Genomic DNA, 15,836 nt, shown 5'->3' on the forward strand with positions numbered 1-15,836 from the left:
TGGTTGGCAGTAGGAAAGAATTTGCAGATATGATATTCTAGTTGTTGGTCTAGAATGTCTACCACATCGATTCATAGCCAAGTAAGATCCTAGGCACCATGGGTAAACTTTGTATTATGCTTATGCTACATGGTAGTATAATCTGGTTTGATTTTGACAAGACAGGATTCCCACTCCTTGTTTTTCCAATGAGTTTAAAACAATCCATAAAACAAATGTGTACCTCAAAATAAAAAGGGAAGGCAATACACTTTGCAGGCAAATGGGACCTTTCCCTTAAACTTCTGCCTTTAAAGCTGCCACGGGTGACTTAACCCATTCGAGCGATTCCTAGGGGGGTTGAACACTCAGCACCACAACTTAGTTGTCATGGTTTTCTTCCTTGATTGGCACCGGATTACCACACAGAACTAAGGAGCCTAGTTAAATCCTCTAATTATTTGGCTACTTTGCAAAAGTCATCTACAGCACTGCTCACTTTCTAGATAATACATTCAATGCAAAAAACACCCACCTTCGTCCCCAATACACGATGACATGGCTTTTTCTCTACCAGTGTTGGTCAGAACATACGAACTGTAACCACCCAGCCATTTTGTTTAATGATTTTACATTAAATGCATTATGGGTAAAAAAGCTCCTTCGCATTTATATAGTTCAAAAAGTGGCAAAGAACGACAACGGGGATCCCTGAACACTTTCAATGGTTCAAGCTAGGTGATTTGGGGTCATATTTTTACCACCGCTTTTCACTTCAAAAAAGGCGTAATTAAATTTGAACGGATTGTGAGCATTGATAAAATGAAACTGACTGATATCCATGGACTTAGTGAACGAAGCAATTTAATGGCCTTTTTAGTGCTGCATCTCATTGTCAAATGGCTAGATGACCATGACAAAAGACCTGCAACTTTAATGAAATTGTTTTCCCGATCTGCTTGTCACTCAGTAAAAACGGGATAAGAAGAAAGATTTATAAGAACAGCTATACCTTTATAGCCTATGACGTAGAGATAAAAGAGCTTGAAAATCTTAGATATTTTCTAATTGCATTCTAATAAGGAACATGTTTTTAGGAGCGAAACTCAAAAAGGGTTCTACATTCAGTCCAGTATCATTTATCAATGTAAGAGAGCTTTTTCCCGCTGAGAAACTGGTGCGAATCCTGCGATAATCTGAACAGATATCAGAAAGATAAACCATCAGAGTGAGACAGTAACGGATATATAATGAGAAAAAACGTAACTAAATCTTGTTACAAAATACATAGATATTATGCCACTTGATTACATGAAAGTAGTTTTGAACTCTCTACTTTTGCAATTAAAACAAAATAAAATCAGACTTTATCGTAATAAATAGAACCTCGATACGAATGACGTGTCTGAGAACCTTAAATCTCTACTATACTCGTGTTAAAAAACTATTCGACTCGATGAAAATGTAAAAGGTTGAAAAATCTAAATATGAAAATTACCGAGGGTGCTTTAGACCAAGGCAGGACAACATAGATCCTAGCAGGCATTTCGTTATGTTCATCAGGTATAACAAACGTCTCAGAAACAAGAAAGATGGGGGGGGGGGGATGCCGCCCGTATTCAAAAGGGGGAAACCATCGGGCCCAAGCAACCGTAGGCCATCGATGACATCATTATTTACGAAATGATATGTGATGCTATTAATCACACACGATGTGCATTGTAGGAAAAACTAACTGCACTCAGAAAACAAGTTCACTGACGAATGTCAATATTGCTACATGAACTATGTAGAGCCAGATGCGGTCTTTTGACGCTGCTTAGCATATTCCGCCGATAATTTCAGATAACCTACCTAATGAGCAACTCTTTCTACAATTAGTATAAATCGACTTTGCAAACTTCGCAGAAACGCAAGAAAGGTTTGCATGCGTCTAAATCGACCAGATATCTATGACTTGCTATCCAAAAATATTACTGTTTTACACTGAATATCTTAACATAAATTTGATCAATCAAATACAATTACCAATTGATATTTACATTATTTGAGAAGCCCATGCATAAATTAGCAAAGAACAAACAGCAAATTTAACAAACTAGTAAATACAATTCCAGTTACTCTTTTCAGCGTGACCTGCTGCACTAATAAATCATTCAAAGTTCCAGCTATTTCCTAGAAGCTTTGTCCTTTCTGCCCAACCTAAAAACATACAACGTACTTTAGCAAACCACTTTTCTGTAAGGTGTTTTAATAGTCCTAAGGCTCCCTATGACATTCTAACCTATAAAGGAGACACGTTGTTAGAGGGGTGGAAGAGCAAAGATGTGCTTGTGGAGTTCCTTCTAACCGCAGTCACAAACTCGCCCACGTCAATACGATCGAGGCATTTACAGATCACCTTCTAAAAATCTCTAAAACAATCCTCTTGTCCGATCAACTAGCATTTATCTAACGTAAGGGTGATATCCTCTTTGATTTGTGCTGTTTTGAACTGTTCCTCTTCCAAATGCAGCCGAAGTGTCAGCATAGCTTACTCCAACACCGTAAGCCGCTGCTGCGTCTGCGGCTCCTCCATAAGCAGCGGTCAAAGCCCCAGTTCCGACAGATGCGTATCCGGTTAAATCGGCGCCAATGCTTCTGGCTGGTCCAAAGCTTGAGGCCTCCTGCTGGTAGTTGCCAAAACCTGCAGATGAGAACCAGGGTAAACGTGTGAGCCATACCATGTTAAGTTTTTCCGACCAGAGAAATTCTCGGCTTCAATCATGAGCAACTAGCGGACTGGATGCGAAATGAACTGTTCCATTGGAGGCCTCACCGAGCGAATCAATGAACAAAGACGGTTTAATTGGAATCTATCAGTGCAATGCTAAATTCGTCTTGAAAAGTTATTCTATACCTGTCCTTTTAAAAAAGTGACAATGAATTGGGAGAAAGAAGAGCTTGTGTCGCTGTTTAGATTGAAAGTTCAAGAAAAATTACAATTTATATATACTTATCGGCTGATCTAAGAAGCGAAAATCGCATCAATAGAATTTACTCCAATCAAACGAAACTCCAATCAATGACATCAAACTGAAAGCAATTTGCTGGCACAAAATAAAGTGCGCCAAGTAACGGATGCGATGCACTCAGAACAATGCATTTTTGGCGGCTAGAATATGCAAAATATTGCATAAAAAACATTGACCAAAGTGACACCACGAGTGGAAATTTTCTTGCGTCACAATTTTAAAACTGAGGCATGGAAAGACAAGGGAATTTGACCTGACTCAGCTAATCTTATATACGTGCACTGAATTGGTTTCAGCCTATGAGAGTTTAAAAGGGGCTTTTAGAAAGCCTTTCGGGCGACACGATCTTGATCTTAATGCCATGACTGGTGCTTAACTGAAGCGGCCCTTCACAGTGCGACTGTATTGTTGGCAATCCTTTGTTCAACAGTGGAGGCATCGAAATTTGTAGAGTATATATATCAAGATTCACTCACCATACATCTGAGCTCCGAATGAATAATCTGCCCCTGGTGCGGCTGCTCCCCCTGCGGCCGCTGTAGTTTGGCTAGCCATGGCAGAGGTCGAGGCAACTCCGTATTGTGATGTAGCAGCACCAGAAAGAGCACCGTAACCAGCCGCGCCATATGCTGAAAAATCAGGCAAGCGTCGTCAGTGAATCAATAAATGAACAGGCTATTTATAATGTTTACATGGAATAAGATGAAGAGATTCTCGTGAGATTCATGTCAACATGTTGGCTGTATAACTTATCAAATAACCCAAACATTTTTTATTTAGAGTATTTTATCATTTCCAGAAAATATCATAGTATAGACAGCAGTCTAAGTATTTGTTTATTTTCACAAAAGGACTAACCATATCCAGCTCCGTATGGTCCTGCGGCAGCTCCTGGTGCCTGTGCGTAACCCGCTTGCTGCAGCATACTGCCGTAAGCGCCGTAGGCATTTTGACCGTAAGCCCCGGCAGAGCCATCGGCCTGGCCATACGCTGCACCTGAAATTTAATCATAAATAAACGTAAATTAAACAGGCAGTTGCGCTTCTTCAAATACAAAGTTCGGTTGCACTGTAACAGAAATACATTTTGATCTACACCAGGTTGACATGATATCATTTTCAATAAATGTTACTAAGTTTTTGACTCCCTTCCTGCCCCGTTAACAAGGATACTTCCCTGTTGAGTTGCAACTACAATCCCTGCAAAAACTTGGTACACTGGTTAAATTCTGCAAATTGTAAATAGCACCCCTCTCTTTTCCAGGCAGTGTTCTTTTATTGAAATTTGTTAAAGATGGGAGTACGGTATTATTATTTTCGCCCAGGAGCATTCCTATTTTCACCACAAGACTGACGCGACAGGGCGTTTAAAGGGTTTAATGCAAGGGGTGTAGCCTGCGTGCAGATTGAATTTTCATTGAAGATTGTGCAGAAAGGTAAACTGCCACTTTAAATAAACAAATAGAGAGCCCTCCCTGTATTACCCTTTTGAAAACAATGGAGAGCTAGTAAAAATTGACATGCCTGTCATATCCGCACCTGGTGCCCCCATAAATTGTCCGTTCATATTCTGCATTTGACGCTGTTTTGTCCCTTGTTCATCGCAGCTTTTGACTTCAACCTGCAAAAATTAACTTCGTTTATCATTTTATGAAGCATTTCCAAAACTTGAAAGGCTAGTTTTTAATTAATTGTTCGTGCCACTGACAATAACTTCTAATAGTCACTATTTATTTTGCAAATAATTAATTCAACATTGTTGATTACTACAAAAACCTTAACTGATTACCTTGATTATTCGCTACATTACCCGTGCACTTAACGAAAAATCTAACTGATTATTTCTACTTATACAGTATTGAGTCTGATGTAGTAAACATAGGCACTGTGGAATGATTAACATCTACTTTAAGAAATAAATACTTATTTTCACCATGCGATAATTAAAGGCGCCAAGCAAAGATTAAGATCGAATGCATCTAGATGTAGAACACGCAGTAAAATAATGGACAGGCCTTTCTTTAAATTGGCGCTTTTAATGACACTCTGGTGCTTTTAGGAACTAATAAACTTATTTGATACTTATTCATTTAGAATGCATGTTACTTTGAACTGAAATAATTCATGAAAATCTACATTCCGGTTGGCAATAGGTTAATCAGACAGAAGTCAGCTAACGGATTTCAAACTGGACTATTTTAAACTTTTAATTATAGAAATATATATTATTTTCGGCTCGACATAATAAAATACCATACATATTCAGTGCTACAAGAGTTTTATCTGAATAAAGTCTGGTGAAAGGCAGCGCGAAGATCCCCCAATGGAATGTGCAGAACATTCGCTGGAACGTGCACCTGTTTTGCTACAATTTATTTACATTAACACGTGACAGTGGCTGTGCAAAGCTATGCTAGACCTTTCAAGAAATAAACTTGGTTGCCAATCTGCAATATGGTCTGCATATAGCTCGACACGCAACCAGAATTTCAAAATGCCAGACAGTGATCAGCTGTTGCTCTCCTGCTCTCGCTGTTGCCAATGATAGCGCAAAGAAAGTTGCCTGGCACTTTTACTAAGCCGACAATCATTCAACAAACAAAGGTAATTAAATATAATTAAACTACACTACACCGTTCTTCCGTTGATTTGGTGGAAGTGAATTCTCAGGAGTCTTTGTACTGTATCAGGGTTGTCAAAACCAACAAATGCAAATCCTAACGAATTAATTATGACAATGCAATTAATCAAATACTTCGGTAATACCTGCGAAAATAGTTGACATCAAGATGAATTTAATGCAAATAATGAATGCAAATACATAAATAATAGAAGCAGCCCTTCTTGTTCCTAGATACTGCTCGATAATATCTCAATAGCATTACTTAATTTAAATGTCAAACTGGTTGCTCATCAACAACTACATTTCATGACAAAAACAGTACTTTAATTTACAATATGAAAAGCAACATGATAAAACTGCAAAAAGAAATTGCATAAATAAACTACAAATTTATAGAAGAACTACATTAATTCAAGTCAAAACACTTAACCACAATGGTAATTATCTACTGTTCATACTCATTAAACTTTGTCAATTTATGATAAAAACAAACAAAAATACACCAATACAATAACAACCGTAAAATACATGAACTGAAAAAATCATCACTCGACCATAAACCTGACATCAATAAAAACTTATCATAACTCTTTAAATCTGGAAATGCTGAATACTCAAATCTCAATTAAACTTTTCCAGAACTAATCTTCTTTTGGATGAACCTTAATCCATTAAACAAGGCACACAAAAGCAACACAACATTTAAAAATCTGTTATAGTCTTGATCTACCATTGAATGCCATTTTTAGGCTTGCTTGACACAAGAGGATGGGAATGAAACCTTGCTTCAAGGCTGGGATTCTCCTAAAGTTGCTTTTGTGTTCTTGTTGTTGCTATTGATAAAATGTTAATTCATACCTCGAATATTTCCTGTATTTCTATCTTGTGGAATGACAACTTCCATTACCTGAAAGTAGATGAATATAAGTATGTCAATATCCCTGTATTTAGTATATCATGCATCTTTCAAATATAAATTTCAAGTAAAAGAACAATCTTATTACAGAAAGTAAGGAAGAAGACAGCAACTGTATTGCATGTTAAGTAACATAACAGTAGCATTTCATGACACTCACATTGCCATACTCTGAGAAATAGGCTCTCAGTTCATTATCTGTGGTTTGTTGGCTGATTCCTCCAACAAATACTTTACATTCTGGATTCCTTGACCGAGATCTTGCAGCACCGGAAGTCACATTTGATAGGCCCTACAAAATGAAATTATTTCAAATTATTGGCAAAAATGCACAGCATTTTAAAACTCCTTAAGGACGATTTTGTATTGGTAAGTGTTTTTGAAAAATGCAAAGGCTTTGAGAAGCAATTCATTATATTATCAAATAAACTATGGTTATTTTTTCAAATTTTAACCCTAGGTTCATTTCCATTTCTGTTAATTTATTGAGGGTCAAGACTATTCCTTAAATAAATATGGAGCAGTGAAACAGCCTGTTCAGACTTCACATCCACAAAATACGAATTGAGAACATTATTCAAACTTATCCTTGACAATCAGGGCATGAAAATAAAAAAGGATAGAGTCAAATTCCAATGATTGCATGACAGTTTAAGGTATATTTATAAAGACTTAAACAATTTTTAACCAATTAAAAATCATTATCTTTTTTGGTGAATGAAAATTGTTCTTCATTTATGAATGCCCACATAATACTATTTTTTGAAGTTATTAAAGATATATTTTATTCAGTAAAATGACCATGATATGCAATACACAGAAGAGGCCTTTGGCACATCAATATTGCAAAATTTTTAAGAATTTTCAAGAATTCTGCAAATTATAACATAGATTCTTAAGGCAGATGAAACACTGCAAATTTTAATCAAACATGAATTTTTAAAAACATTCTCAAGGGTTCTTAGGTAGGAAAACCATTTTAACCTGTACAAGACACGTACATAAGATAAATTCCTTTGGTCTTCATGTTTCCCCTTTTGATGAATATAAAAGAAATAAAGCTGCTTTGTGCAAAAGGTTACTTTTAAACAAATATCTTACAGATCTGGTTGGTTCAGTCCTGGTAATATTAGGCGTGCGATTGCATGTGCGTGCATCTGCACAGACCTAAAACCCCCTTGCGGCCTACCTTTTATCAGCTCCATGTTTTGAATAACTTCTTGAATAATTTTGAGCAATTCTATGTTTTTATTTCTCTCTAGTAATTTTTAATTTATCTTGAGTGCATTATCTTAATGTGCATTATAACCCTTTAAGGCCCCCCCCCCCCTCATTACTCCCTTTTGATATGTCTCTGTTCTATAATTCCATTCTTGTATTTCCCTGACTACTTTGTTTTGGTGAAAACAATATAATGTGTGTTTCCATTGCTCTATGTTTTCCTGTTTTTATATTGTTTGTTCCAGCTCTTTTTTAAACTGAAAGTGAATGATTATTTGCTGTTCCCTATGCAAATGATTCTGTTTTCAAATGACTCCACTTTGAACAGAATTTTCATGACTTTGGTTTGGTATCAAATGAATCCATTTTTTGCATATTAATGGCACTCAAAATCTAAAACAGATTAATGGCAGCATGCCTAAAAAACTTGTAAACTCTTTTGAAATTATTTGGTTTTCAAGAAACTTCTTCTAAAATTTCGTGAAAACTATTTGGTTTTAAAAAAATCTCATACGCTTTTTCAAACAGTGATGCACATCTTTTAACACACATGTGACATATAAAGGGCTATCAGATCTTTGTAAAAGTCATAAGGTCTCCATTTCATGAATCCCATGTCATCACACACCTAAACTTTTCAAGGCATGTGATTACCGGCACGCCAACAAATTTCATATTACCAGGACTGTGGGCTAGGTGGGTTTTCATGCCCTGTTTGACATAATATAGCATAATAATAAAAATAAGATTCTGTCTAACATTTATATAAGCATCAGAATTTATGACTATTCCCCAATATTGTCTCCCTAATCTAAGGAAAACACAATGAATGCAGGAATGATCAACAAATTTTTGCCCAATAAGACACCAATGCTTTCATGAAAAGAGAGCGTGGCAACACTAGGGCAGTAGAAATATGAAGCTGCTTAATACTGTGGTTCCTTCTGCTTGTACCTTAACCCTAAACATCTAAGGACAAATGCTTTAGCAGTTTAAAAAACCATTGATAAAATGGTGAGTTTTCACACTTTTATAGATAGGAGCTATTATAAACTTTTAGGAAATTGTAGGAAAATATAAAAACTTTCCCTTTATATATAAGAAAATAAGAGTTATTTCAATAAAATAAATAATCACTAAAATGCTAGGGTTTAAGCAGTGTACAGGGTGATACACAATGTGGATAAAAGATTCTTTCAAGCCAAGAAGATTGTTCTTTAGTAAGTGATACACTGTGTAGAAAATGCAGAAATGTTAAGAAAAGTAAATACAGTTATCACAAGGCAAATAAAATGAAGGAGAGTGTCAAATTTAGGCCCAAACTGAGCTTCTATTTCAAAATATTTGAAATAATTGAGTCTTGAAAAGAAGATTACTTTGAAATATTTTAATTTCAGACTGAAAGCCCTGTGTTGTACAAAATGCAGCTAAAATGAATTTATAACAAGAACAGTGATAGGATATTTTAAATGAATATTAGGACTAACCATTTGCTTCAAAATTATGCTCTGACCAGGTCCTTTAGGTACAGCTTTCTTTGGATCAATCTGTAAATTGTACACAAATAAGCTTAATGATTCAAAAACATGCTCACCTCGAATGGATTACATGATCAAGTGAATGGTAAGTACAAAACTGCACAAGTCTCAAAGTTAAACATTTGCAAATTCAATAAAATGATACAGACCTGTTTGCCATCAAGAACATGAGGGACTTTGTCAAGGACATCTTGAGCAGATCTTGCATCAGCAAAGGTAACAAAGCCAAACCCTCTATGACATAACAAGAGATCAGTTGGTTTTAAAAACATTATCTCTTTCTGTCTGGTGAAGTTACACCATCATCAATCATAAAAAACAGCATATCCAAACAGAAGCTTGTCACACTAAACAATAAAAATCTATATTTTTCAAAGTATATTTTAAAATAAAAAATTATCAGAACAAGGCTTCAACTTTCAGCTGCAGAAATTACAAGTAACAGCTATACCTATAGCAAAACATTGAACTCAATTCACAACAGGTATTACATCATCTTCTGTTACTGAAAATGTTACAAATTTTCTGGTATAGACAGCTGATGTTTTTTATCATGAGGGATTCTAAATGAAAGCATAAATGAAAATCTATAAAAAACACAAGAAATATGGATTTACTTCAATAGTAAACCATCTTGGAGTACTTGGTATTAACACTAGTAATCAAAATAAAGACATCATAAACATACCTTGATTTCCTTGTGACATTGTCAATCATAAGCTTGCAATCATTAACTTGACCAAATCCCGAGAAATAATCTCTCATTGATTCTGTTAGGTTAAAACAAAGAAAAATTGAAAATGCTACATTTCAACAAATCAGCTTTTGTTAATTTTTGCATGTGTTTCTAATTATATAAACTTAGATTGTTGCTCAACCTCAAGTTCGAAAAAAATCTGCGAAATGCAAAAAAGTTCACGCGAAATGTCTTGGACATGTGCAGTGAACTTTTTCTGGGATTTCTTGCCAAGAATTTATCTGTGAAAAAAGTTAAGACGAGATTAACTTTTTTGACTTTTTGCTTGAAAAATCCTTTCAAAGCCAATCATAATCCATACTGCTTTGTCACGTTTCCAAGCTTTACATTCCAATGTCATGAGGTCAACAAAAACATTCACAGAAATTTTTCAGGTGAAATAGTTTGCAGCAAAATTTCACAAGACTTTTTCTCACTGGAGATTGGGCTTTATAAACTGACTCTTAGATTGTAACCTCTTTAAGATTGTGAATCTTAGATTGTAACATCTTTGAGATTGTGATTCTTAGATTGCAAGTAACATCTTTAAGATTGTGATTCTTAGATTGTAACATCTTTAAGATTGTCATCTAAAGTGTCTCTTAACCCAACTTTAAGCTATGCCATCTTATGAAAATAGCCATGAAAAAGTCTTATGAAAAAATCACATCTTTGACAAACAAAATTTAGAAAAAGATCAAAACAAAGATCCCTCAAGACTTTAATTTTGCCTTGCTTGCTAAAAGACACAATTTAAGCAAACATATTCAGCATTACACTGAGAAAAAATAATTATACCTTCACTTGTAGAAGGGTGAAGTCCTCCAACAAAAAGTTTCCTGAAATTGAAGAAAAATCAGTAATCCAGGTTGATTCAAGACACTTTGGAAAATAGCAAGAAGCTGCACAAGGCTGCATTCAAACAACATTTTTCCAATAAAGCCCTAGCCCCTAAAGAGATGTTAGAGAATAGATTGGGCTTTTTCTGAAAGATACCACATCAAGCCACTGTTACAATGACAAGCTGAAGAGTTTTTGACCATTAGTTCCATAGCTGACTTAGATAAATTGAAAATCAAGAGCAGTTGTGGTTTCCTTTATTTGTTCTTCAATTTGTGATGTGTGTGTGAAGCAGCAGAGTACAGGCTGTCATCTTGCGGTAAATTGTCCATTTGGGTTTGCAAAAGGTAAAGGCAAAAGGCAGGTTTATGTCATCATAGAACCTTTGAAAAATAATACAGTGCAGTCTTGGTCATAAAGATATTGTTATGTGTGTGGCAAATCACATGCATAATATATTTCATGTGTACCATTCATACATTTTCCTAGGGCTTCCAACAACAGGGAGCTGTGCCCACCCTCTTTTTTGCAAAGAAATATTCTTTACAAAATCTTTTTTCATTAATTGTTAACTTGTCTTTGCCCCCCCCCCCCTACAACTTGTGCCAGAGCCTGCATTACCTGTCTGGCTTTAGTTCTAAAAATTTTACTTTTGGTGGGCACTTACTTTCAGTATTGCATGCATTTTTGGGAATTAAAAATCATATTCAGTTTTGGATTGCACACAGTTTTTGAACTTTATGACAGGTACTTAGTCTTCTGAAAGAATCATTGCCATACCATCATTAAAATAATAATTTTTGAGCTGTCTGTTTACATCAAATGCTAGTGAAAAGAACAAAAGTTTAGGCAACCCCTTCAAAATGTAATATCTAGCACAACACCCAGAACTAAAAAAATAGGTGTAATTTTTACTGTTCTTCTCTCAAAGTTGCCCCTTTCATAAGAAAAAAACTTCATTGGAATATGCTTGTCACTATAACATGTTAAACTTCAATCCAGATTTACCTAAGCTTACAATATAATACAAGCTTGAGGAAATGTTTTCTTGTTTTGTGAACTGAAGATTTTAAAATAAATTGAAGAAGGAAGTTGTTTTGTATATAGATCGTACGTCCTGCTATAATAGTTTATTTGCAATCATCAATATCAATTTAAAACTGCAGTATCAATGACACTCTATCAAACAGCTGCCATATATGAGACATGCCAGATGCTACCCTTGTGCTATTTCTTTCAAGATGACCAAAAACAAATTTTAAACCAAGTCTGTCATCAGTGTCAATTAATCATTGTTTATATTTCCACAAAATCTATATAGTATCATCATTTAATTTTATCTGTCTATCTATATAGAATCAGCATCATAAATTCCATCTCAGGGTAAGCATGTGTAGAAAAAACCAATTCTTGGTTTAAGTTTTTTCTCAAATTTGGACTGTTTTCTTCAACAATTTCGTTTTCTAAATCTTGGATAGAGCTGTTGAGACAAACCCATAAAAACATGCTTAGCAGCATATATGTAAAGTCTAGCCTCTACCTCCCCCGCAACTTAAAGTTAAGGTTTATGCCCTTTAATATGAGGCAAAAAATATCACATTGAGCTGGGGGAAGGGGGATGAAAAATCTGATTATGAACTGTCCAAGATTTTAGCTAAAATTCCAGAGGGATCTTAACCAACTTAGAACTTTTTTGATGCTTGGTAATGACCTTCACTGTCTCTAGATAGGCCTGTTCTACTTAAAATAAAAATTTCTTAATATTTGGCTTCTAACTGGGTTTTTAACCAAATTCTTAACCAAATCATTTATTCATCTACAATCATAGACATGCTTTTTTTGTATAGAACACGACATTTCTAAGCTGCTACCACATGCAGTATTGAAACTGGTATGAACATAAAATCAGCGACATGGGATTGAGATTTTGCACCACTCCCTGCCTGGATTTCATGACAGTTTTCAACGAGATATCAGGAGTGCAGAAGATATTACCCAGAACTTGTGTGTGCAAACTTTACAGCACTTATCCTGTTAACATCAATTTTACAACTCGGGGAAATTCAATGGTTGAGAGATAAACTATGCTTACCTACCACTACCATCAGTGGCTGTTACTCAAAGTCCTAAAGGTTCCGCAAGCAAAGGAATAATTTTGGATATTATGTTTAAAAAGCCTGAAATGATTATCCCGAAGGATTATCTCAAGCAGGGACACCTAGAGAGGGACAGGGGGCAAACTGCTCAAGGGCCTCAAGGTCTAGGGAGCTTTATAGAGAAACTCTTTTTTAAGAATGGAATTAAGCAAACGTAACAGAATTGTCCCTAAAAAATATAAAAACATTTTTGGCGATTGCAAGAAAATGACTGCAAAAAATAGTCTGAAGAGTATTCAAGCTTATCTAAAGAACCTGGTGATCATAAATTTTTTTGCTCACTTCACTTGCAACAGGCCATGTTTTTCGGTTTTGCCCCAGAGCCACTAAAATTTCTAGGCAGCCCTGATCTCAAGAAGATCATTTAATTAGGAACATCACATTTTTTTGCAACCTCAGTTGCGAACAAATTTAGAAAGTCATTTTGTCATATTTGTAAAAGCATTTTAATTTGAACCAAACCCAAAACCACTCCCATATTTCAGGTTTGCAAGAGTGCACTTGTAATTTTACAAAAATTAAATGAAATCCACACTGGTCCCCACCCTATAAATCAACATACAAACCAACTTTGAAAGGGGGAATGGGATAGACGTTTTAGTATATTCACACATACATAAAGGTTCCTATTAACAGGTGTAGCCATGATTGTGTATAATTTGGAAGGCTTTTTTATATTTTTAATTTTTAGCATTCTTCAATCTGATAGGACAACAATTTATTCAGGTTAGCCTTTAGACTCAGGGTCAAATATTTTGATACAACATGCCATTGCTGTTAAAGAAAAACGCATTTGACATTAGGTTATGGAGTTTCTTTTAGAGTTGTTCCATATTCTTCTGTCACCCTGTTATATCACTAATTGAACTACGCAATTCACTGAATGAATTCATTATAATTTATTTCTATACACGACTTATAATTAGCAAAATAATTAACAAAACACAAGCAGAGCGCACATAAAATCAACCTCTTGGTAACAAACCTAAATTTTTCAATTATACACGCACAAAGTTGTTACGATATTTAATTTGCTTCTAGATAACAACAAGATCACTCATCTTTTAGCTTACAGTCCGAAATTACTGATGTTTTAACATGTAATGTAAATTATCATCAGCACCGTCACTGTCGATATAACAAAAATCGATATAACAGCCAAGGCTTAGGCCCGCGTGTTCGCCCTGAACGCAAAGAAACCTAGACATAAGCTTGATCAAGGTCTTTTCTGTATTCTCATGACTCTTTCGATTCCTTATATTAAAAACAGTAAGAAACCTACCCTGGATCATCTTGTTGACCTACAGTTCCCATCATATTTGCAAAAATCTGATGGCGTTAAACAGTCTTCTCTGAGTTCACGTAAAAATGGCGGAGAAAAGGAAGTTGAAAGAACGTGTTCTGTCAATAATTGGTCTCTAGACCCCAGTCCCCTATTCATGTCAAAGCGACCCAACAATCCCTCAGCATTGTTTTCCGGACCAATCTTGAACTGGGTTTATGAGGTGATAGTACCCCTGTCTGGGCTTGTTATAAATACATTGACAGAGATTGCACACTGATGTTATTTCTCGCGTTACGATGGTTGTTCTTTTTATCAGCATTTAGCTTTCTGTCATATATGGAGAATTCAAAATCTTTGGGGCAAAGAAGCTCAACGAGTTGAACCAAGGAGCAATTGTCATCAAATTAGGCGTGTTTCGTGTACTATATTGACACTTTCACGTATCAAAGTTTATTTCAATGTTTGTGTGCCTTCTATTGGTTTATTTTTTGCAGAAAAAAAGGTGACAGAGTGATATTTAATTCAAGAAAGAATGAACAATTTTTCAATGATCTGTACTACAATGACTTGATCTCCTGATTTGCTTACCTAAGACTGGTAAGAAAAGTTTCCCAGCTCTTCAGTTTTCGACATTTATCAGAAATAAATCTGCAGAGGCGGATCCCGAGTGAGTTCCTTGGTGCACAGAACCCAGTCAGTTTTCCAACATATAGCTAAAAATAGTGTTGCCTGAAATAAGTAATATTTAAACTAAAAAAGTGAAACCTAGAAATTATAAGTTTTATCGCAGTCTCTTGAAAATCTTGAAATTGCCGGTTTATGTAATTCGTTCGCCCTTTTCCTTCCTTCTTCTCTGTCGTGATTTTGAAAAGAATTTTCCAGACTTTGTGGAGGACAACAACAGTCAATCTTAGAACTCGGAAATAAACGTTTTCTGCCTCGAAAGTCAATAATGTGCACAATAATAGTCGATGGAACTCAGTCAAAAAGCATCTGGAACTCGGAAATGATACCATATTTGTAAGAGAGCTGTACAACAGCCAGTAGTTGATTGGCTAACTATTGTTTCTGACCTGTTGTGGAACTGCAAAACTTTGAATTCTTATTTTCACGACCCTCACAGCATTCTAGCAGAATATTAAGCGTTTGAGATAAAACCAGAAAGTATCGTTAATTTTCCAGGAGCATTAAATACCTTTATTTTGAATTGCAGTCGTTGATGGCAAGGGATACCTATGGTCAGACGGAGCACCATATTTTGAAAAATAGGCTGGTGTCTACGTAGGCAAAGCAATAAATTGCGAGCAAAACAAAAGGGAAAACTTAGCTGTGGCATCCAAGACAAACAAGAGGGTATTTAGAAAGGGAGAGGGTTGCAAAAATTTTCCCAGAGGCACTATTTTCTGTCGGAAATAAATTCATAATCTAGATTTAGTGAGGGGATAGTACTTACCCCCCCCCCCCCCGACCCCCCGGTACCAAAATGCATAAATATGAATAATAATGTTGTCTTAGGCACAATTACCAAT

The 15,836-nt window shown here is 35.5% G+C and overlaps 1 protein-coding gene across 4 annotated transcripts; it reads right to left on the reverse strand.

Moving 5' to 3' along the window:
- Positions 1-1,208: 1,208 nt before the first annotated feature.
- Positions 1,209-14,450, reverse strand: LOC135687222 (heterogeneous nuclear ribonucleoprotein A/B). Of its 4 annotated transcripts, none has more exons than XM_065203732.2 (13): positions 14,305-14,450; positions 10,825-10,865; positions 9,979-10,060; positions 9,440-9,524; positions 9,240-9,299; positions 7,533-7,565; positions 6,692-6,823; positions 6,474-6,522; positions 5,627-5,709; positions 4,532-4,613; positions 3,852-3,989; positions 3,470-3,622; positions 1,209-2,665 (listed from the first exon to the last, which is right to left on the reverse strand). In XM_065203732.2, exons 1-13 carry the CDS (start codon positions 14,337-14,339, stop codon positions 2,427-2,429), a joined length of 1,212 nt encoding a protein of 403 aa, XP_065059804.1. In that variant the 5' UTR covers positions 14,340-14,450; the 3' UTR covers positions 1,209-2,426. The 4 variants fall into 4 exon arrangements, with proteins under 4 accessions (XP_065059804.1, XP_065059807.1, XP_065059803.1 ...); XM_065203735.2 differs by having other exon boundaries at positions 1,209-2,181; positions 4,517-4,613; XM_065203731.2 differs by having other exon boundaries at positions 4,517-4,613; positions 14,305-14,449.
- Between the last annotated feature and the right edge of the window lie 1,386 nt (positions 14,451-15,836).

Source organism: Rhopilema esculentum, chromosome 20 (genome assembly GCF_057945365.1).
Source record: "Rhopilema esculentum isolate cy_ngs chromosome 20, ASM5794536v1, whole genome shotgun sequence".
Taxonomy (NCBI): Eukaryota; Metazoa; Cnidaria; class Scyphozoa; order Rhizostomeae; family Rhizostomatidae; genus Rhopilema; species Rhopilema esculentum.